Source organism: Spinacia oleracea, chromosome 4 (assembly GCF_020520425.1).
Source record: "Spinacia oleracea cultivar Varoflay chromosome 4, BTI_SOV_V1, whole genome shotgun sequence".
In the NCBI taxonomy this organism is placed as follows: domain Eukaryota; kingdom Viridiplantae; phylum Streptophyta; class Magnoliopsida; order Caryophyllales; family Amaranthaceae; genus Spinacia; species Spinacia oleracea.
Window position 1 is genome coordinate 73,406,527 of NC_079490.1, and position 23,063 is coordinate 73,429,589.

Here is a 23,063-nt window from a genome sequence, read left to right on the forward strand (position 1 = left end):
CCAAATCACAATAGTATAAGTAAACTTAAATCGAAATTCATAATGTTAAACGTAAATCACATTCTTAAAATAAAGATAATACAAGCCATAAATTTTCATCAAAGTGGATGGACAATGCGTACCTTCAATCACACACCTAACCTCCAAGAATCTCATTTCTCAATCACCATCGATCCCTTTAATCCGAATTCAATCTTTCATAATACATCCCATACTTTAATCTCCAATGATAATCCATAATCTCGACCACCAACTTTAACTTGAACTCCATATATAAATCACCAACAATTTACCTTTTCATTGAGAAGCTAACAATGCAATTAAGAAGTGGTGGAACACTACTACAAAAACTACAATAAAGATCGCATGATAAAGAATGGTCAATTAGATAGACGTTTTCTATAATTATAGAGAGCGCCTAACTTATATAACCATTATGTAAAAGGAATAAAACAAGACGTTTCTCATCTAAACCGTTTTCTATTCCCGTCTTTTACTTCAATTAAACTTTTTTAACAATTATGGAAGGAATATAGAATGCCTATTTAGTATAGGCGTAATATATCTTTTAATGCCTCATTTCTACCCAATTTGTGGATCTGTTAACCTAAATAACTCTCATTTCATCACTTAACTCTATTTGCTTTCTCGCACAAACTTCTGTGTTCGATTCGGCAAATAAAATTTCACTCTTTTTCTCAGGTTTGATTTATTCTACACCTTCAAATTTAGGGTTAATCTTAGTTCTAATTCATATTCTGAATTATTTAACCAGCGTATTATTACTTGTCCAATTTCAATCAAACCCCTAATTTCACTTTTCTTTTTTGCGAATTTCAGGTCAATTTGATCGGAATGCGATTTGTAATTCGATCTACTTAAACTCGTTTTCAACGCAGATGTAGAACTCGATTCAAATAATTTAATTTTGGGATGTCGTGTGTTCAAATTTAGATTTTGTTGGGGGTTCGGGATTCTTAGTTTGAATTCGAGGGCTTTCAATTGCGTTATCATGGTATTGGAAGCCATTGAGGTTACAAAGATGGGGCTTTGGATTACAAATAATTTAATTTAGGTGGTGTTGTGGTTTTGCAAATTTCTGGGTAACAGTGTTGTAATTTGGTATTGTTTCTTATTATAATATTAGTATGTTCTATAAACTGATTTTTTTTCCCTAGAGATATAGTCAATGATTTTATTCTATGTTCTTGAAAAGTAACCAAATTAAGTTTCTCATTCTTTTATATTTTCTCCATTGCAGATTTAATCCAAGGACGATGAGAAGATTAGCAGGAAGTCAAGGAATTCTTCATTCTTGTTTGTAGATGCCGATTAATTTATTCATTCTTGTATTGGTATTTGAATGGAACAATAAGATTAAGATGTGTTTGGAATTGTAATTTAATAAGTTATGCTTGTTTTTTTTGGCAATTGAGATGTACCGGAATCAGAGTGGTTGGAATAAAAATTTGAAATACTTTGCAGCAATACGACTAGATTCAGTATACCTAAAAATAAGCGTATTTTTTTTTTGAAAAATAAAATAAGAATAGAGGACGGTTGACTGAGGTACTAGTTTTGTATCCAATAGAAAAATACAACCGTTAAGTAGGATAACCGTTATATATTCTTCTTCATTTTTAGATTTTGTGAACGGAATAGAGTACGGTCATCGCAGATCACTGTAAACTATGTATAGGTATATAAAACGCCTCTCTCACCCGTTTTATAAACTTTATAGCGCGCTGAGTTGAAGAACGCCTCTGAGGCGTTTTATAAGGCCTATTTCAACAGTACTCTTTTCTCTCTTTTCTCTTTTTTGTAGTAGTGGAAGTGAGAAATAACGAGGACGAAAGAGCAATAGCAACAACACGTTGGCAGCAACATCTGTGAGTTTCGGAAGACCATATCTCCTAGCTCAAGATTCCGAATTGAGTAATTCTTGACCCTAAATTGGTTAACTTTTCAAGGGCTATAACTTTTATGAATAAACTATTGGTATAATCTGAACCCATGCTGTAGGAATTGCACGAAACAGAAGCAGCAGCAACATAAACATGTTGCATCAACAGTGAGTTAGTAGAGGGAATAACTCTTAGGATACAATCCCGAATTGAGAGATTTTTTTATCCTAAACTGAGTATCTCGAAGAGATCTTCAACTTTCATGAATCAACCCTGGGCAAAAACAGAATGCATGTTGGTGTAATTTGAGCAAACAGAAGTGCGACTGAAAACCTAACTCAAGGAGATGAATATATATATATATATATATATATATATATATTTGTTTTTTTTGGGATCGGGTTTGCTCCCATGAGGGTGATGAGTAGGAATAGGAGGAAATGACAGCTCATCCAGCAAATTTTTGTGGCACTTTCTCCGCATGACACCAAGAAAGGAGGGAGACCTCATCAATTTGGAGAAATAAGGACAAAATTATCATTTTATATTTTGGCTAAAAATCATATACTTAGTAAAAAAGAAAAAACAATTTTTCTTTATTCAATAACAATTTTCTTTTTAAAGTAAATAATTATGCTAATAAAATATTATTACCCTTAAATCAATAGTTGCTTAGAAATAAGGCTATTACACTACCCCTTTTGGAATATTCCAACCAGTTCACAAAGATGTGGGAGATACATCTTTCAACTGAGAACTTGGAAACTAATCATTGATTCAGTTTTTCATGCATCACATATGGTTTAGAACCTATGTTACCACATTTTAATCACGACGCCTAATTGCCCGTGTATGTTTGTGGTTCAACTAACAACACGATCAAACTTTTGTTTAGGCTATGCATGTAGCATAAAAACTTTAGTTCATCTTCACTTGCTCTTATCAAGTGCTCATCCTACATGTCCAAATGTATTGGATGTTCTTGATATTATTCTAATTATCTTTGATCTAGATCAATAGAAATTGGTATAAACTCGTCATAATCCAACACTTACGAGTTATCTTGGCGATCTATATATCACACTATACATGATTGACTGTAATGAAAAAACCATTCGAATTTTAAAATATATCCATGTAACTTTTAGCTTATTCTGTCTCAAGAGATACTGAATCTTGCTAAAACCTTTGGCATTGTCATGTGACATAAGGTGAAGGTTCCTCAAGGTCCTTCATGTTTTAACTTTAGTAATAACAACCTAGATTTACATTTAGTTATAACATTCATTACTTAGATTTACTCATATGGGTTAGGAGTCTCTCTTTGAGTCTCTCAATTGTGTTTGATTTAGTAATTACCTTTACAAAATCCAAACAACTCTTTAGATCCTATCCAATAGATCTTTAACCCAATATGTTCTAAGTTTCGCCATGGTTCTAATATTGACAAATACTTTCAAATCTAATCGTTTAGAATTTGAATGTCATTTTTAATAGAGAGATGTGTATCTCATATATATAGAACCAATAAACTTGACTTAGCTCCCATTAAAATCCTCATCTACAAGATGATCCATATTTTCATAAAGCTATGATTGGTCAATTAAAAATTCTATAAAGGTCGTCGACTAATGACGACTAAACAAACATTGATTAAATATTGAACGTTAGATTATGTAAATTGAATCTTGACCATTCATTCTATTATTTTGAGTTAAGGCTTGTTTGTTTATAAAAACTGGTTAAATTAGTTTGTTTCTTTTTTAACCTTTTATTCTTATAAATTCCATATGAAACCCCTTCTCCCTAACTGATGTACCGTGATTAAAAATAAAATATTTCTCGAAATACACACATACATTAAACAACCATTAAATATCAGTATAAAGAATCATCGAATAAAATTTTATGGCACTATCGTCGGTTGCCATGGCTAAACGATTTCTTTTTATAAACCATTGGTATTTTGTTGTTACAAAAATCAATGTCAATAACGAGAGTGATTAGACCTTAAGAAACGTGTATAATAATGTTCAATATGAAAGTAATTAAACCTCAAAATTTCATCCGTTTATAACATATAATTCCACCATTAATTTATCTGTTATATTTCTACATCCACCATCTAATTTTGATATCATGTCCTCTAAATTAACTTTACGTTAATATAACTATAAAAATTACATTGGCATAATATTGTTAGATGTCGAATTTTTCGTTTCTGCATTGAATGTGTTTGAAGGACTCAACTCCTCCATTGATATTGTTTGAAGGACTCAACTCCTCCATTAATATTGTTTGAAGGATTCAATTGATTTATGATGAAAATATCCATCAATATTTGTTACTTAATTTTTTTCTTAATTTTTTTAAACAATAACAGTTATGGCCGGATTGTTTGTAAATTTTGCAATTAAAAGATAATTTCCATTCTTTACATTACCCTACAATAAGAATATACGTATTATATTTTTAAAAAAAAATTATTCTTTACATTTTTATCGGATCTTAACAAAAAAAGAAGAAGATAAATATGATGCTTTAGCTATTATCATTTTCGAAACAAATTAAAACAAAATTTCCTTGATTATAGATTTATATTTCATTAAAGAGTATATATTGAGTAAGAAAGAAATGCCAATTTGATTCTCATGACTTTTAGACACTGGTAGTTTATATTATATTTTCAAGTTGGGATATGAATTATCGAATCAATTGTTTGTTTTTTATATTAATATGCATTATGCCCATTATTTATTATTTATTGCAATTTAGTAATGCCTAAATAATAAAAAGACAGTCTCTAAATAAATCTTTATCTAATTTAATCGTATTAACTACTCTAAAAGGTTTATGAAAGCAACTAGAAAATATAGTTTCTTCTCCATGTTGTTACATATAATTTGTATAATTATTTTAAAATAACACTCTAACTTTAGGTACTTTTTGGAATATTTAGGAAGTACTTTCATTTGTAAGCCTATTTACATGGACATAAATACATAATAGTTCTCTATATCAAAGGGTTGAGTATATCTTGCATTATATGATGGCCCTGTTTGGTTAGGAGCTGTTAACTGTTAGCTGATAGCTGGTTTGACTAGCTGTTAGCGGTTAGCTGTTTGCATTAGTTGATTTGACTAGCTAGTTGCATTAGCTGTTTGTGTAAAAGTGTTTGGCAAATTAGCTGATAGTTGTTAGCTGTTTAATATGTAAAATGACCATTAAGGACATTGCCATACTTGTTTCTTATTAATATTAGACAAATATTTTATTGTGTTAATTTTTTCTCTCTATATTTTTCTAATAAACATTGACTAAATAAAATAATTTTTTTTTAAAAAAAATTATTCTTTATTTAATTTTTTAATTAATATATATTTTTCAAATAGATAAATATTACTAATGAAATTTTATGCATGATTGCAATATACTTCAATTGCTTCAAAATACTAACATAAAATTTATTATAACAAAAAACGAATCTAGTAAATATGGTGAAATGAAAAAGAAAGTGAGTAATGTTTTTAGGAGAAAAATATGTAGGATACCAATCTTGATAGTGGTTGTAATAATAGGCAATAGTAGGACAAAAAGTCATTTTCATCCAATTTCTCAAACCTCTAATTGCAAAAAGCTCCTATATTGAGCTTTTTCAAAATTAGCTTTTTCACCTCAAAACTCTCTTCCAATCCTCTCCTAACCAAACACTCTCAATTAGCTTTTTCTAATGGTCAAACCTCTAATTCACCCCAAAAATCTCCTTTTCCCTCAAACCTCTCCTAACCAAACACCCCGATGTATTTCACAAATACTGTTTAAATATACAACATTACTGGACAGGTGATCTATTATTGTAGCCGCAAATGCATTGATCGTTTTCATCTAATTGTATTGAAAATTGATAATATTTACAATTTTGCATAATCCTTTTAACACTTTTTCACCTAATATATGAAAACAAATTTTTGTACGTAAGATACTGTAGATTTGTTTTAATTAATATTTTCAAAACATTATTTTTGATAGTTAGACCTATGTAATTCAAACAAAACAAATCAAGTAAATAGAGATAAAATAAGTATCTTATACAGGGGCAAATGATAAATCCAAGAAAAAATTTCACTTCTTCCAAGGAAATCAACTTAAAAAAAATGTTGATTTCCTTGAAAAAAGTAAAATTTCCTTTAGATTTATCACTTCCCTTATACAGGTATTGTCTAAGCATTACCTGACTATATAGTTAAGGAAACTTTCTGAACAATGAATGAGAACTCTTTCCAATACTTTTGCTCATTTGATTTCCCAAACTATTTCTTAAAATATCAATAATAGGGACAATGAATATTTATCTTTTGAAATTAGCCAAACCACTCAACTAGTCAACTTACTCAACTACTCCGTATTATTTAGGAATGCCAAAAGTTAGAGTGTTATTTTAAAATAATTATACAAATTATTTGTACCAGCATGGAGAAGACAATTGTCTCAAAAGTTAGTAATGCCAAATAATAAAAAGATAGTACCTAAATAGAGCTTTATATATTTGATCGTATTAACTACTCTAAAAAGTTTATGAAGGTAACTAGAAAATATATATTGCAATATATTTTCTAGTTACCTTCATAAACTTTTTAGAGTAGTTAATACGATCAAATATATAAAGCTCTATTTAGAATCTTATTTTTTATTGGCCGAAACCATTAGATTTCCTATGTGGCGCTCTAATAATTCAACAAATATGTATATATAACACACACACACACACATATATATATATATATATATATACACACACATATATATATATATATATATATATATATATTTAAGATTAGGCTCCATTCTATTGGACTTATTTTGAGTGAACTTATATTCTATGGATTTATCTGAACTTATGTGAACTTGTTTTATCTGAGAGAAACTTATTTTTTCTGAAACAAACTTATTTGTGTTTAAATATGTCTAAAAAAACTTATTTTTGCTGAACTTATATTATCCGAACTTATCTGAACTTAACTGAACCTATATGAACTTATCTGGACTTAACTGAATTTATCTGAACTTGTTTTGTCTGAAATAAGTCAAAATAAGTCGAAGCATTTGTCAAAAAAGTCAGTAATGACTATGATGGCGTCTAGAGTGAGAGAGGGAGAAAGAAGTTTTAGTGAGAGAAACCCCTCCCAATGGACAGTGGTACAGCGAAGGAAACCAAGATCACCGGCAAAAATGGCGTCAAAAACCTGCTACATCACCTACCTCCCAATAGACATCACCAGAACTGACCTTTACAACATCTTCCAGCGCTATGGACCCATAACCAATATCACCCTACCAACACCACGTAGAGAAAAACCGAGATTCAGATTTGCTTTCATCAGATTCTCCTCCCATGACTCACTGATTCAGGCAATCAAAGGAGAAGATGGGAGAAAACTAAGCGTACTCCGTATGAAAATCCAAATAGCCAAGCAAGATTCAGGTGCTTCCTCCTCCCCCCAACCCACCCACCGCCAAACCCAAACCTCTGCAAAGCCAAAACCCGTCGCTGTCAACACCAAAACTGATCGATCCTATAAGGATGCTTTTCTCAACACAGACCAGCCAAAAACCACCGTCGCCCAACAGCCTAGCAACCCTACTCCCCAACCTAGCCCAAAACCGGCTACAACCCACCATCTACCTCCCATGGAAACCGATCCTCTACCTGACTGCTTCAAATTCAAACCATGCCCAGCCCGCAAAATGAGTTCGAGGCTACTAGGAGAAGACACAGAGCGGGTTAGTGACGAGCTCACAACGAGCGACATCGAGGGCGAGGAAATTATCACAATGAAAGGGGCCAGAATCCATGACCATGATGAGATGTACAAGCGAAGTGTCATCGGAACTACAACATCATCCCTAACCTCAACCCAAATCCTAGATCACATCATGGCTGAAGGCGTAACATGCATGAGCATCAAGCCAATAGGGGGGCTGCTTCATCTCATCTCCTTTGAAACCTACGAAGACAAAAAGGCTATAATGGAAAGTCACTGGTTGGAACAATGGTTCTCTGATTTGCGCAATGTGAATGACATTTGTTCAACAATGTGGAGGAGAACCTATATCAGAATATATGGTGTCCCACTTATTGGGTGGGGCTACGAAAACTTTGACAACATTGGATGTATATTCGGAAGAGTTATTTCTGTTGATAGTTCAGATTTCGAATGCTCCAACCTCATCATCCTCACAGATTGTTTATTTTCAATCAACTGCAAATTGGCAATGGAAATTGGTGATAAACAATACACAATTTGCATCTCCGAATCCTACGCCCACGCGGCACCTATTGAAGCCCCACAAATGTCACCAAAAAACCACCATTACTCACCGGAATCCTCAGATCTGGTCGGTGATGACGTCAACTCGGCGCGGCAGTCAGACAATCAAAAGTCTCTAGGAATCAGTGCCAACACTCCAACTTCCCCCAGTATCAGTGCCAATGATTGCTCTGTAACTCCCACAAATGACGTCAGCAACATTAACTCACCAATCCCCTCAATCTTAAATAATGGGAAGTCAGAATTTCAACTCCCAAAACACCGAAACCTTAAAACTGCCAATACCCACCCCTGCCCCTAAAAGACAATTCCATGTCACCAACCAATTCACATGACCAAACACCACACTCGGCATTGGGCTTGCCCTCACTAGGCCCAATCAGCGAACTCACACCTGACCAACCCACAACCAAAGCCAACCAAATCCCAACCGTCCACATAACCAACATGTTTGCACCACTTATGAGACAAAAGAAGCCTTCCCCAACCTCATCAATCTCATCTGGACCAATCTTTCCACCTGGTTTTGAAGATAAAATCCCCGACAGCATAAAGAAGATCCATCTCACAAAACGAATGAAAAAAGCCAAGAAGAGAGCCTCAAGGCAGTCAGCGATCCCGAGGACCAAAAATAGACAATCCAAACCATCACCAAACAACACACCATCACTGCCTCTGACACCCTGGATCTTGGGAGAACACTTGGGCTTGAATTTAATGATGAGCCAAACATACTTGAAGCCCGAATTGAGAACATTCTAAACCGCCAGCAATCAGATTGGGCGGCAGTCTTCCAGTAGACACCAGCCTCCTCTCAAAAAAGAGCATACCCAATGATCTTGTTATCCTGGAATATAAGAGGTCTTGGAGCAAAGGTCAAAAGAAGCTCCCTTAGAAGGCTCATTAACAAGCACAACCCTCACATGGTCTTCATCCAAGAAACAAAGATGGAAAATTTCAGCGACAAAACACTGAGAACAATCTGGAATTCCCATAACATTCAATGGGCCGCTAGCCCGTCCCATGGAAACTCGGGAGGTCTAATATCACTATGGGATCCTTTTTTTTCCATATGGAATCCCTCAAGCTTGAAAGGCACTGGATTGGCCTACGTGGGCTCATCCCGTCATCAAACCTCAGTTGCATAATCATAAACATTTACAACCCCTGCTCCGTTGACGCTAGAGCTCAAGTTTGGCACGAATTAGCCGAATTTTGGAACACTTCGCAGCTACCCTGTCTAATGCTAGGGGACTTTAATGAAACTCTGAACCAAAACGAGAGAGGTAGTCAGTCAGTAAACACTATTGGTCTAAATGATTTTAAAGCTTTTTTGCAGGTCACACTTATGATGGAAATCCCCCCCTCAAACGGAATGTTCACATGGTTTAGAGGCCAGTCGAAGAGCAGATTAGACAGATTATTTGTGAATACAGATTGGGTTACGACATACCCATCAATAAAGCTCACTCTACTCAAACGAAGCCTCTCTGATCACTGCCCTATCATTGCCAACACTGACGTAAAGAACTGGGGTCCGCGTCCCTTCAAATTTCTCAATTGCTGGTTAAGCCATCCTAGATGCATGAAGATAATAAAGAAAGCATGGACCATGACACCCTCTCTGACACTACCAGAAAAGCTCTCTCAAACAAAGAATGCATTGAAAACATGGAATAGTGCGGAGTTCGGAATTATAGATACGACAATTGCCTCCCTGGAAGAGAAAATCCATGATATTGATATGATTGCAAACACAAGGTTATTGAATGATGAGGAGCTGCTTGTGAGAAAAAAGGCACAAATTGATCTCTGGTCGTGGCAGAAAAGAAGGGAAGTATACTGGGCCCAAAGCTCAAGGGTGAAGTGGTTAACAGAAGGAGACAGAAACACAAGATACTTTCACACCTTAGCTACCCTGAGGAGGAGGAGGAACACAATTGACCATGTAGCTCATGGAGGCACAATAATCTCGGACCCAACAAAAATCAAGAAGGAGGCTGCTTCCTTTTTTGAATCAATTTTTAAAGAGGATCATCCAACAAGACCCACTATCAACAACCTAGAATTCAAAACCTTATCAAGAGAACAAGTGGAAGAACTCACTGCCAAATTCTCCCATGAAGAAATTGATAATGCGGTGGCGGCATGCGACGGTTCCAAGGCCCCGGGACCGGACGGTTTCAACTTCAAGTTCATAAAAGAGGCATGGGAAGTTATAAAGAAGGATGTCTATGATTTCATTGAAGACTTCTGGCATAACTCTCGCCTGCCACGTGGGTGTAACATGGCACTCATTGCCCTTATTCCAAACGTTGAATCCCCTGATGGCTTCGCAGATTATAGGCCGATAAGTATGGTCGGGTGTTTGTATAAAATCCTTGCAAAACTCTTAGCAAGAAGACTCCAAAAGGTCATGGGATCGCTTATTGGGCCGAACCAATCCTCATTCATAAAAGGTAGACAAATCCTGGATGGCGCACTCATCGCAGGAGAGGTCATAGAATCGTGCAAGAAAAGCAAAAAGCAAGGTGTGATTATGAAACTGGATTTCCACAAAGCTTTCGATAGCATATCATGGCGTTACTTGGACTGGGTGTTAGGGCAAATGGGCTTTCCATCCAAATGGAGAATATGGATCCAATCTTGCGTGACAACGGCAGCAGCATCCATATTAATAAACGGGTCGTCGTCCGCACCTTTCAAGCTCCAGCGCGGGCTCCGCCAAGGTGACCCATTGTCACCGTTCCTGTTCGATATTGATGTAGAACCACTCAATCTTCTCATAAACAAAGCCACATCTCTCGGCCTATGGGAGGGCCTGGTGGTGAGTAGCAACGGGCCCACAATAACGCACCTCCAGTACGCGGATGATACTCTTATTTTTTGCAAGTCAAACATAGACTTCCTGCTCAACATTAAGAAGTCTCTGATTATATTCCAGCTAGTGTCAGGACTCAAAGTAAATTTCCACAAAACTTCATTAGTGGGAATCAATATTGAAGACTCATGGCTACAATATGCTGCAAGCTCACTATTATGCAAGACTGGTACGCTACCTCTCACATATCTTGGCCTCCCCATAGGGGGATCCTCTTCCCGCATTACAATGTGGGACCCTGTCATTGCTCGGATGGAGAAGAAGCTCGCCACATGGAAAGGAAACCTTCTCTCACTTGGAGGCCGCACCACACTCATCAAAGCCTCCCTCTCAAGCCTCCCCCTTTACTACATGTCACTATTCCCCATTCCAAAAGGGGTGCTAGACAAGATAACAAAAATTGAGAGAAACTTCTTATGGTGTGGGTCATCTGAGAAAAAAAGAATTGCCCTCGTGTCCTGGAAACTACTCGAATTCCCCAAGACTCTCGGAGGCATGAATATGGGTAACCTGCTTCACAGAAACATGGCACTTATGTTTAAATGGCTCTGGCGATATGTAAATGAGCCAAATACATTATGGCGGAACATTATTCAAGCCAAATACGGTTATGGGCCAACTTTCACCATCACTGACTTGAGCATACCCTCACATGGTGGGCCTTGGAAAAACTTGTGTATGTCAATTTTGAAACACCCACAAGCCAGAGCAATAGCTCAATCAAATGTCAGGAAAAAATTAGGCGATGGGCGAAATACATTATTTTGGCATGACTTATGGGCCTCTCAACTTCCAATCAAAATCATATGCCCTAGATTATACTTAATCAACTCGCTCAAAAACTCCACGGTGGCTGCAAATGGTTTCTGGGATGGGCATACATGGAAGTGGTGTTTGGCGTGGGAAAGAACACTAAGACCGCAAGATCTGGTGGAGAGACAAAAGTTGCAGGATATCCTCGACCAGGTTTGCTTATCTACTAGCGAACCAGATTCCCTAATTTGGGCGCCGCATAAGACTGGTACCTTCTCCGTCAAATCATTCTCACTGGAACTTGCAAAAAAGGATCCACAATGCCCTAAGGATGTTATCAAAGGGCTATGGCGTAGCCTAGTGCCCCATAGAGTCGAGATTTTCACCTGGTTAGCCATACTGGGAAGAATAAATTGCAAAGAAAAATTAGTTAACCTCAACATCATCCCCCTGTCAGAAGCTACATGTGTGTTATGCAATTCAGGTATTGAAGGGAGCAATCACTTGTTCATATACTGCCCTTACTCATGGGAACTATGGATGTGGTGGTTGAGAATTTGGGAGGTAAAATGGTGCGTACCTCAGTCACTACGCCAGATATTCGATCAATGGTGCTACCCTTTCAATGGGAAATTTTTTAAGAAAATCTGGGCTACCTCCTTCTTCATCATAGTATGGTCATTATGGAAAGAGCGAAACAGCAGAATATTCGAAGGAACAAAAAGCCCACTGAGCCAAGTTCAAGACTTGGTACTGCTCCGACTCTCTTGGTGGATAAAAGGGTGGAATGTTCGATTCCCATACAACTCCACTGATGTTCTACGGAACCCGAACTGCCTCAAATGGTCTCCGCAAGAGACGTCAACAGCTGGCTCGAGGAATCCGAATGAAATAATCACATGGCAGCCCCCCCCCCATCAATGTAATGAAATGGAACGTGGATGCTTCTCTGAATACAGAAATGGGGAAATCTGCAATAGGAGGTGTTCTCAGAAATCATGAGGGGATTTTTTCATGCTTATTCTCCTTCCCGATTCCCCTAGTTGAGATCAATCATGCAGAAACGTTGGCAATCCAAAGGGCCATCAAGATTTTCCTATCACATGAGCGTTTCTCACAATATAGTCTTGTCATTGAATCGGACTCGGCCAATGCAGTTAAATGGTGCAACGGCAACATCAAGTGTCCATGGAACCTAAATTTCATAATCAACTATACCAAAGAGTCATCGAAAAGGGGGAATGGAATCACAATCAGATACAAAAGTAGAGCCTCCAATGCAGTAGCAGACGCCTTGGCTAAGCAAGGTCTCCGTCGAGTTGATGATTTTGTAGCATGGCTGTAATTGAAGGTTGTTAAGTCAGGGCTAAAACATGTATTATGGGCCTTTAATTAGTGGGCCATAAAGCTGCACTGGCAATCGCCAAATCTCCTTAATAAAACAGCCTTAAATTATCAAAAAAAAAAGTCAAAATAAGTCGAATAGAACAAAACCTTAGTTAATCAAAATACCTACGTGGCACTTGTCTTTTTTATACAAAAATAATTTAGAAATCATATTTTTCATTGGTCACACCATAAGATTTCCTTCGCGGCTCTCTAATATTGGATTAGTGTTTGGATTTGGATAGAATTTTAATTTAGAATAGTTTTTTATTTTGGATTGAATTTTATTTTAGATTTTTTATTTATTTATTAGAGTTTTGATTTTGGATTGAGTTTTATATATTATTAATTAATTAATTAATTAAAGCATCTACATGGCATCTAATTATTTATCTACGTGGCACTCGACTTTTTTAATTCAAAAATAAATTAGAAATCTTATTCTTCATTGGGACAAATCTTTAGATTTCTTACGTGGCGCTCTACTAATTCAGTAAATGTGCCCCCTTTATTTATATAACATTAGATTTTATATTAGATTTTACTTCTCGAGTTATCTAAGAAAACCTAAGCCTATTTCGGAATGATTTCCATGTGGATCAAACAACTCGACTAATATTTGGGACTTAGTGCATGATCGGCCCTAAGTTTTAAGACTTGAGTTGTGCTGACATTGCATATGACTCATCAGTTTTAAGATTAGATACAGTGAATTGTAGCATTGAAATGGACGAGTCTTAACAAAGTCTTAAATTGAATATCACTACAAAAAAGAGGTACATATTGAGACGGAATTATTGTGACGGTCTAACAAAGAGTCGCAAGGAAATTGGGGCGCGAATATTAATTTGTAAATTGCGACGCTTTAGAGAGCCGCAAAATATTTCGACGTTCTAAAGCGTCGCTATTTACAAAAAAAAAGACACGTGTGTTGCACGTGTTTGTGAGGCAGCAATGCAACTGAATTTTTGGGCAAAAAATCCCGCCTAACTCTCTGTTTTTTTCGCAGAATCCCGCCTAACTCTCAACCCACCTCCCACGTTTCTCTCAACCTCCTCCCACCGACATACCTTGCTGAAACTAACCACCCTCGTCAGATTTCCGATGAATTCGTATCTCTCCTCCTCACCTTCAGCACCGGCCATTAACGAATTCCATGAATTCCGTCTTCAACCTTTACGTTAGCAAAGTCAAATCTCCCAGTATAAGCTATCTCACTCCTCATCCTATAAATTCATGAAAAAGCCCAATTATTGAATTCACAATTCGCTCAACAAATTCAAGATAAATTCGTTGCTCTCTCTGGTTTTTAATTGGAGAAATTCAAGCATACTCTGGTTTCTTAATTGCTGCTTCATCCTCGGTGTTGCCGGATATATTCGCCAGGTATTTTTGGTCTGCTTCACGCCTTCACTATTTGATTTTTATCATATAACAATGTTTAGGTTTGATTCACTATTTTAATTTCCGTCATATATTGTTAATTCACGTTTTTTCATGTCAATTTCTAATGTCAATCATATGCCTTTAAGTTTTCCATGTTATATTGCATCCTTAATTCAAGAAAAAAACTAGAATGGGTCTTCTTAGTTTCTGTGATTTTCTATATACCGCTTACAGAGTGTTTGCTATTTCATTTATTTTAGTTTTCAATTGCAGATAGTTGGTAATTTGGACGATAGTTGGAAAGTGGTGAACGTCTGACTTCTTCTTCCGTGTTGTTACTACTGTAGGTATTGTCTATCTATTTCTAATTTTCATAGTTTTAAATTTGCAACTTTTAGTTGGCCTAGAATCTTTGAAATTTGGATACATGGCAATGCTTTGTATAAAGACACACAGACATTTAGTGAGATTTAGGTGATAATCTCTGACCAAGATATCTGGTACTTAGTATGAAAAATCTGTTGTCAATCTTTAAGACACCTAGCTGTACTTGGTTAGTTTAGGTTGTCTTTAGTGAGAAACTTGGTGCATCAAATGAGCATGTTGGATGAGTTTGCAAAATTATTTGTCGCTATAGAACTTATACTAATTATTTGAACCCTTTCACTTAGCATTTTCTACTGTTATCTATAACTTCTTTTGAGGCTACACTGTTTTCTGTGACTGATTATGTGAAATGTGTGACCGATGGACTGACTGTAAGTAGAAAAGAACTGAACAAACTTTGCACAAAACAGAACTGAGCTTTACAAAGCAGAACTTAGTATTAGGCGACTGATAAGCTCATTGTCTGTCTGTCATCGTTATGTTAAGCTACTGCATGCTTTCTATATGTCATAACTGTAGTATTAGGTAGTGGCAGTGTATCGCAGTGTTAAATATCTTATCTTATCAGCACTTTGCTTGTCTTTATTATAAATTTCTTTGCCTTTCCCTGCTTTAGTTGGCACCAAATATAGGTTTGACTACCAGTTGTATGGAGTAAGGAATAAACCTATGCAGTAAGCACCCTAATCTGAATATATGCAGTTCAAAACACAGAGAAGTGAGAGTAGCTTTGAACTATAGCTTAACTGAGTTAAGGGATAGAACATCCGGTTTTGATTTTTGAACTGTCATAGCTGGGATGATAAACTCAGATAACCATTTCTGAGTTTCTATCATCCGGTTTTGAACTGTCATAGCTAACCAAATATTATCTTATCAGCACTAGCTTATTGTTTATCTGGGTTTATCATGCCAAGTTGAGAGTAGCTTTGAACTATAGCTTATCATCCGGTATTATTTATCTGAGTTTGCAAAATTATTTGTCACTCTAGAAAGATCAAGCGCCAACTGGTGGACAACCTTAAAAGCTAGCTTCTTCCTTCGATTATCAATGAGGTATTTCTTTAGGGCACCTCTAGGAAGATATTTCACAACAACACATCAGATATTACTAGGGATGCTAATTAGGCCACTTTCTGTTTGTATTTGTAGTCCTGAGGCCCCCATCTTTGCCCCGATAAACTACAGCATGCATAAATGGTTTTTATGACTACGAGCTTTGATAATAACATATCAGTTAGTTTCAACATGTATCGAGTTAAAAGTAACAGTAGCAAATTTTTGAGATGGATGGTTTGGCTACACTTTAGGTTCTATTGTTAGAAAGAACGACATTGTATTCTTCTGTTGAATTATTTTGAACTTGCGAGTAAGGGTTTATGGAATTATAGTAAAGAGTCGTTACCTAGCTTTTTTTAGTGCTTCTCTATAGAGTTGTTTAGAGTATTTTTTATTACATACCTGAACTTTTTATCTCTATTGATTTTAGAAAATAGATCATGCATTACATGACAATAGATCATGCATTACATGACAATAGATCAGTCCTAGGCTATTTACGACATAGAAAATAGATCAGTCCTGCTCTGATCAATCCTGATCAGATCAGTCCTGATCGGATCATTCCTGATCAAATCAGTCCTGATCAATCCTTACTGATCCATCCTGATCAGTTCTGATAAGTTCACTTCTGATCAGTTCACTTCTTCTCCTGATTTGTGTTGGTGTTGTTTAGGTTTAATTACTTTATCCCACACATAAATAATGTAATTGGAATTGGAAAACATCCCAATTTATGTTGGTTTGCTAATATAACTATCGAACCTTAACTATATACATCATGTGTTGCGCATAACCGGGAAAAAATGGGAAACATTAACAGAAAACATTTTAGAGGCTATGCAATTGCACCGGATAGGAGTGTTTCACTAAATCAGTTCAAGCTCAATCATGAGATTATCGTTCTATTTGAATAACTCTATTCTTAACAAATTAATAGAATCTAATCCAAAATTGTGATTACTATTCTTATTTCATTATTCAAACAAACACTAGCTAAGAGCTTAAGAAGTGGAGTAATACATACTGATTGCTACGGTGTACAAGTTATAAATAATTGATCGTGGAATTGATGAGTCATAATAGAAGAGTAATCTATAATGACTAATATTTAGATTAGACATAACAAGGTAGGATTAATATTATTATAAAACTTTTGGGAGTCTTTTTAATTATGTGTTGTGTTCTGTCAACTTCCTTGAATATGAGATAATATGGCTACTTAATACGGAGTATGGTGATCACTTTTGAGTAATAAATGGAATAGCTAGCTTTCTATGGACGGTGACACTTGCACTCTCAGACGACATAGAAAATAGATCAGTCCTGATCAGATCAGTCCAGATCAGTCCTGATCAGATCAGTTCTGAACAGTCCTTACTGATCAATCCTGATCAGTCCTGATCAGTTCACTTCTGATCAGTTCACTTCTGATCAGTTCACTTCTGATCAGTTCACTTCTGATCAGTTCACTTCTGATCAGTTCACTTCTGATCAGTTCACACTTCTGATCAGTTCACTTCTTCTCCGGTCCCTCTACGTTCACCACTATCTCCTTTCTCTCTCCTCTGGTATTTTTGTCGCCCCACAATAACGACTTTCGTAAACTCAATTGCTTGATCCCCTTATCGCGGAGTAGATTGCAGATAATATTTGCTTTTACTTTCCATGTAGAAAAAACACCCTTCTTTGACCTGCGCTTAGCACATTGCTTCCCTACATTTGTTCATTTTCATGGAGCATTCATGGTCATGAATTGATATGTTTGTAGTGTTTTCTGTTTAAGTTGATAACTTCATCTACTATATTTTTTAGATTTTAAATTCCTGATAATGTTGTTGTCCTTATATTTTGACCATAATTTATCAACATTATCAGGTTTCGCCGACCACACCGGTTCAAGGTTTCCTGTGATTCTTTAGCGTTGTTCGTAGGTTCGTGCATCAGTTCGTGCGTTGCTACACCGGTTCAAGGTTTCCTGCAAGTCTTTAGCGTTGTTCGTAGGTTCTGCATCGGTTCGTACGTTGCATATGCTCTTTGATACTAGAGGTATGTATACTATAAAGTCCCTTTTAGGTTTTTTATTGGACAATTGTTATTTCCCTAATTTTGTATGGACAAGGGTGGGCTACAACTCTGCAAGTTAGGTTTGTTAAGTGTTAGAATATAATTTCCGTGGCTTTACATTTCCTCGATGTCCAATATATATACAATGAGCATATACCGACGTTTATTGTGCTATCATAACTTACGTCAATCATGCAAAAGTTGGATCTTTCTATTGTATTCCTGTTGATTTAATTTCAAATGTTTTGATATAATAGCTTCAAATTTGTAAGTACGTATTTTTGTTAGCTTTGGCATTTTGTGTTGGTATTGTTTGTCTAATTACATTATCCCCACTACATAATTTTGCTTAGCTTAATTACATTTAATCCAAGAAATTTTACCATAAATTCTGATTATGTGATGCCACGTTACTTAAGGTACTCTTACTCTTTTTAAAAAATGGATTTATATTGTTGTCTTCGTGTGAAGTTGAAAATATCACCTTGTGCGCTAAAATCACATGCTTTATTTTCCTTGCAAATTCATGTGAAGTTGAAAGTATGATCTTGTACGCAAAAAGAAAATATAATATGGAAGTGATATAGGGTAATAACTTTTAGAAGATGAAGATAGATCACAAATATTAGTCACTAAGGAAGAATGATTAAACAAAAAACCATAAGTTATGGTATGAATTAAGAAGAGTTGTGTACGGAGGTGTTATGTGACTTAAATTAATCTCGTGTGATATATCAAGGTTCTAAGAATGATTATAATATTTTAATAAGTACATATAAAAATTTCCTATTCTGCGACCGACGTATATTACTAATTACTCAACTAATTTCGTATAGATATGGATAAAAGTTGGATCGATCTACCCACTGGTCATCATGAATATATCGACGGTTGTATGGAATTTATTGAGTTTGCCAAGCAAGATCTAGTCGAAGGAAAAATTAGATGTCCATGTAAGAACTGTAAGGTAGAGAAATGGTTCTCCGTAAATGAAGTGGAGAGGCATATTTTGTTTAAGGGATTTTATAAGCCATATAAGGATTGGATTTTTCATGGTAAAGGGGATACGTTTCAGCGTATGTTTGAGAGTGATGGAGGGATTACTAGTGAAGGATCCCTTGATAACCAAAGTGGGTTTGTAGGTCGAGATAATATGGGAGGGCTATTAAGATCAGCATTTAGTGTTAATATGCCTCCCAATTGCCCAAATTTAGAAGCACGAGAGGATGATGAATGGATTGAGGAGCCCTTGGCCTATGACACAGATGTAGAATATGATTATTCTACAATAGAAGAAGATGTGACATATAAGAAGTTGCTTGAAGCTTCTGAGGAGAAATTGTACGAGGGGTGTATCAATTTTTCAAAGTTATCTTTTCTGTTACACTTGTTTCACTTGAAGTGTATGAATCACTGGTCCATAGAATCTTTCAATATGTTGTTGAAGCTAATTCTAGATGCATTTCCTCAAATACTTGATTTTCCCTCATCTTATTATTACAGTAAGAAAATGATAAAAGACTTGGGCCTTGGGTATGAAAAGATTGATGCTTGTCCGAATAATTGCATGTTGTATTGGGGTGAATTTTTAAAGAAAGAAAAGTGTCATGTTTGTGGTACATCGAGGTGGAAGAAAACTAAGGATAGGGGCAACGTTGTAAGTGATCAAGGTACGGATACTTGTTAGAAAGGTGTGCCAGCTAAGGTAATGCGATATTTCCCTCTTATACCGAGACTAAAAAGAATCTACATGTCATCATCAACAGCAGAAGATATGAGATGGCATGATACAGAGCGATTGGGTGAAGATGATAAGAAGATTTTAAGGCATCCTTCAGATGGCTTAGCATGGAAGGAATTTGATGAGCGTCACAGTGATTTTGCATTAGACCCTCGTAGTGTTCGATTAGGTCTTGCGAGTGATGGTTTTAATCCTTACCGTTTAATGAACACCACTTATAGTACGTGGCCAGTGATGTTGATTCCTTATAATCTTCCACCATGGTTATGTATGAAACCGTCTTCTTTCATTCTGTCCACGCTTATTCCTGGAAAATCAGGTCCCGGAAATGATATTGACGTGTATCTGCAGCCATTAGTGCATGAATTGAAATTGCTGTGGACAGGGGTTGAAGCTTTTGATGCTTTTGCCGGAGAGAAATTTAATTTGCGTGCGGCTTTGCTTTGGACTATTAATGACTTTCCCGGCTATGCAATGCTCTCTGGTTTGAGCACAAAAGGTTACAATGCATGTCCTATATGCTTAGATTCCACGCCTTCTGATAGATTTGGGAGCAAGATTTGCTATTGTAGCTATAGAAAATGGTTACCTGCAGATCACCCATATCGATGTCAAGGTGACAAGTTTTGTGAGAAGTTTGGAACTAATGAGTGGGGTAAAGCCCCATCTCGTCCTAGCGGCACTGATATATTGAGGCAGCAAGAAAAGGTGAAGCATGTTTACGGAAAGTCGAAGGCACCACCGAAAAAGAGGCAAAGAGGACACGACGATGACGATGATGTCCAAGATGAAAGTGACTTTGGTACCAAGAGAAGCATATTCTTTGATTTGGTGTATTGGGAGCATAATCTTCTAAGGCATAATTTAGATGTGATGCACATTGAGAAAAACGTGTCTGAGAATATTTTGGGAACTCTTCTTAGCATGGATAAGAGTAGAGATAGTAGGAATGATCGAGAAGCCCTTGAAGCATGGAGAATAAAGTCTCACCTTTGGCTGAGTACTAATCCTAACGGAGGTGAATGCATGCCTCCGGCTTCCTATTCTATGTCTACGGAGGAGAAGGAGAGGTTCCTAAATGTTTTGCAGAAAATTAAAGTTCCTGATGGATATGGATCCAACCTTTCTAGTTGTGTGAATATGAAGCAAAGGAAGTTGATTAACCTCAAAAGTCATGACAACCATGTTCTAATGCAGGATATCCTTCCCGTTGCCTTAAGGGCCTCTAAAGCTACAAAAGTAATTGACTTGTTGGCTAGATTGTCTTCCTTTTTCAAGAAGTTGTGCTCTACAACTATTGATCCAGATGATTTAGATGGTCTTCAAAATGAAATTATTTTAACTCTTTGTGAGTTGGAAAAGGAGTTTCTGCCTTCATTTTTCACAATCATGGTCCATTTGTTGATTCACTTAGTGGAGGAGGTTAAACTTGGTGGACCAGTGCAATACAGATGGATGTATCCCATTGAAAGGTTAATATCTTACACGTCTAAATTATATTCTTTTTATTTAATATTTCACATTTATCATATATTAAGTACAAATGTTTTATTTGAAAGGTACTTGTCCCATTTGAAATCACATGTAACCAATAAAGCCCAACCTGAAGGATCTATTGCAGAAGGCTTCCTTTTAGAGGAGACAATTAGGTTTTGTTCGAGATATCTTCAAGGTGTTAAGACCATTTTCAACATACCTAAAAGGATGGATGATGACATTCCAAATCCCAATGATTACTTGTTTAATTCTGGTGGTCGAGTTATTGGGAAGGAGGTCAGCATTCGCCTTGATGACAAAAGCTTAAAACAAGCTCATCGCTACATTTTGCTTCACTCTGATGAGATAAAAGGGGATCTGGAGTAAGTATTATGTTGGTTTTCTTTTGAATTATCAATTGTTATAATAGATGATTTTTAATTTTGTTCTTCTTCCATGAAGTGAATTTTTAACCGAGAAACGTCAAATGAACTTACAAAATCCTGTCACGGAGAGTGATGAAAGTAACTGGATCATCAATGAGTTTGGAGGGTGGCTGCAAAATAAGGTTACTTAAGTTCTTTTAATGTGAATACATACTTCTTTTAAAAAAAATGTATTTGATTTAATGATGTATCATCGTAGGTACATTACATAGATGCAACCACCGAAGATGGGAAACTAAGAAAAGCTTTGGCGGGTGGTTTGCATTCTTATGGTAGAAAATTAAAAGGATACATAATCAATGGATACAAATTCCTTTCCACGGATCGCGATTCTCGTCTTTTGACACAAAATTCTGGAATTATGGTCGAAGCGGATGGAGATGCCTACTATGGAAAAGTGAAACATATCTATGAATTAGATTATTACGGAGATTACAAAGTTGTATTGTTTCGTTGTGATTGGGTAGACATTCATAGGGGTGTAAAAGCATATCCAAATGGCGGAGTATGTGTCAATTTCTCTAAATTGATGCATTCTGGACGATTGTTGCAAGATGATCCATTTGTATTCTCATCTCAAGCAAAACAAGTTTTTTACATAGAAGATGAGATACAAAAGGGATGGTTGCATGTTGTTAAGAACAAGCCTAGAGATGTGTTTGATTTAGGGGATTCTTTACCAGTAGAGGAAGAGGGTGGGACCAATTGATCATGCTTATTTTTTATTGTTTTGCTTTGGATTTGTATTTGTTCATGACATTGTGAGTCATATTGTTTAATCTGGTTGAATAATGAGTTATATACTTAATCTATACTCACTTATTTTATTGTCTACTAATGTCCAAGTACCCTACTACTAGTTTCTTTGATGGTGATACAGATATTTTTATACCGTTATTCCGTGAAAAGGGGGCAATTTATCTTTATTTTTTGTGATTTCCCCCTTTTGTATTTGATTTGGTTCATTGTTGTTGCAGTGTTGTTGTTGCTTTTCTTCCCTTTTTTGTTGCGCCTGTGGTACACAAGAAAATGTGTGTCAGGGGTGGGTTGGTCCATTATAACTAAACAATAAGGTTTATTGGGAAAAGATTGATTCTTGTTTGTATGCATCTGTCTTGGTTCTGAAAGTTTTACCCCCCTTTGACAAAGCGTATCTGTCAGAGTTGCCAAAATATTATGCCTGGCTATCTAAGGAGAACCACACAGACAAACCGGTTTTGAATCTGTAAGATTAGTGAAATGCTGTGA

At 36.1% G+C, this 23,063-nt stretch overlaps 1 protein-coding gene and 1 long non-coding RNA gene across 3 annotated transcripts; both read left to right on the top strand.

Moving 5' to 3' along the window:
• Positions 1-469: 469 nt before the first annotated feature.
• LOC130459241 (uncharacterized) lies at positions 470-1,435 on the top strand. The gene is made up of 2 exons (XR_008918492.1): positions 470-702; positions 841-1,435. It is a non-coding gene; the product is annotated as an uncharacterized lncRNA (long non-coding RNA).
• Positions 1,436-14,025: 12,590 nt separating this feature from the next.
• Positions 14,026-22,862, top strand: LOC130459697 (uncharacterized). 2 transcript variants are annotated; one of them, XR_008919280.1, is made up of 4 exons: positions 14,026-14,639; positions 14,913-14,986; positions 17,964-18,134; positions 22,015-22,098. XR_008919280.1 is itself a non-coding variant. In XM_056827199.1 (3 exons), exons 1-3 carry the CDS (start codon positions 20,767-20,769, stop codon positions 22,522-22,524), a joined length of 1,602 nt encoding a protein of 533 aa, XP_056683177.1. In that variant the 5' UTR covers positions 20,715-20,766; the 3' UTR covers positions 22,525-22,862. The 2 variants fall into 2 exon arrangements, 1 of the variants encoding a protein (XP_056683177.1); XM_056827199.1 differs by lacking the exons at positions 14,026-14,639; positions 14,913-14,986; positions 17,964-18,134 and adding exons at positions 20,715-21,752; positions 21,832-21,937 and having other exon boundaries at positions 22,015-22,862.
• The last annotated feature ends 201 nt before the right edge of the window (positions 22,863-23,063 follow it).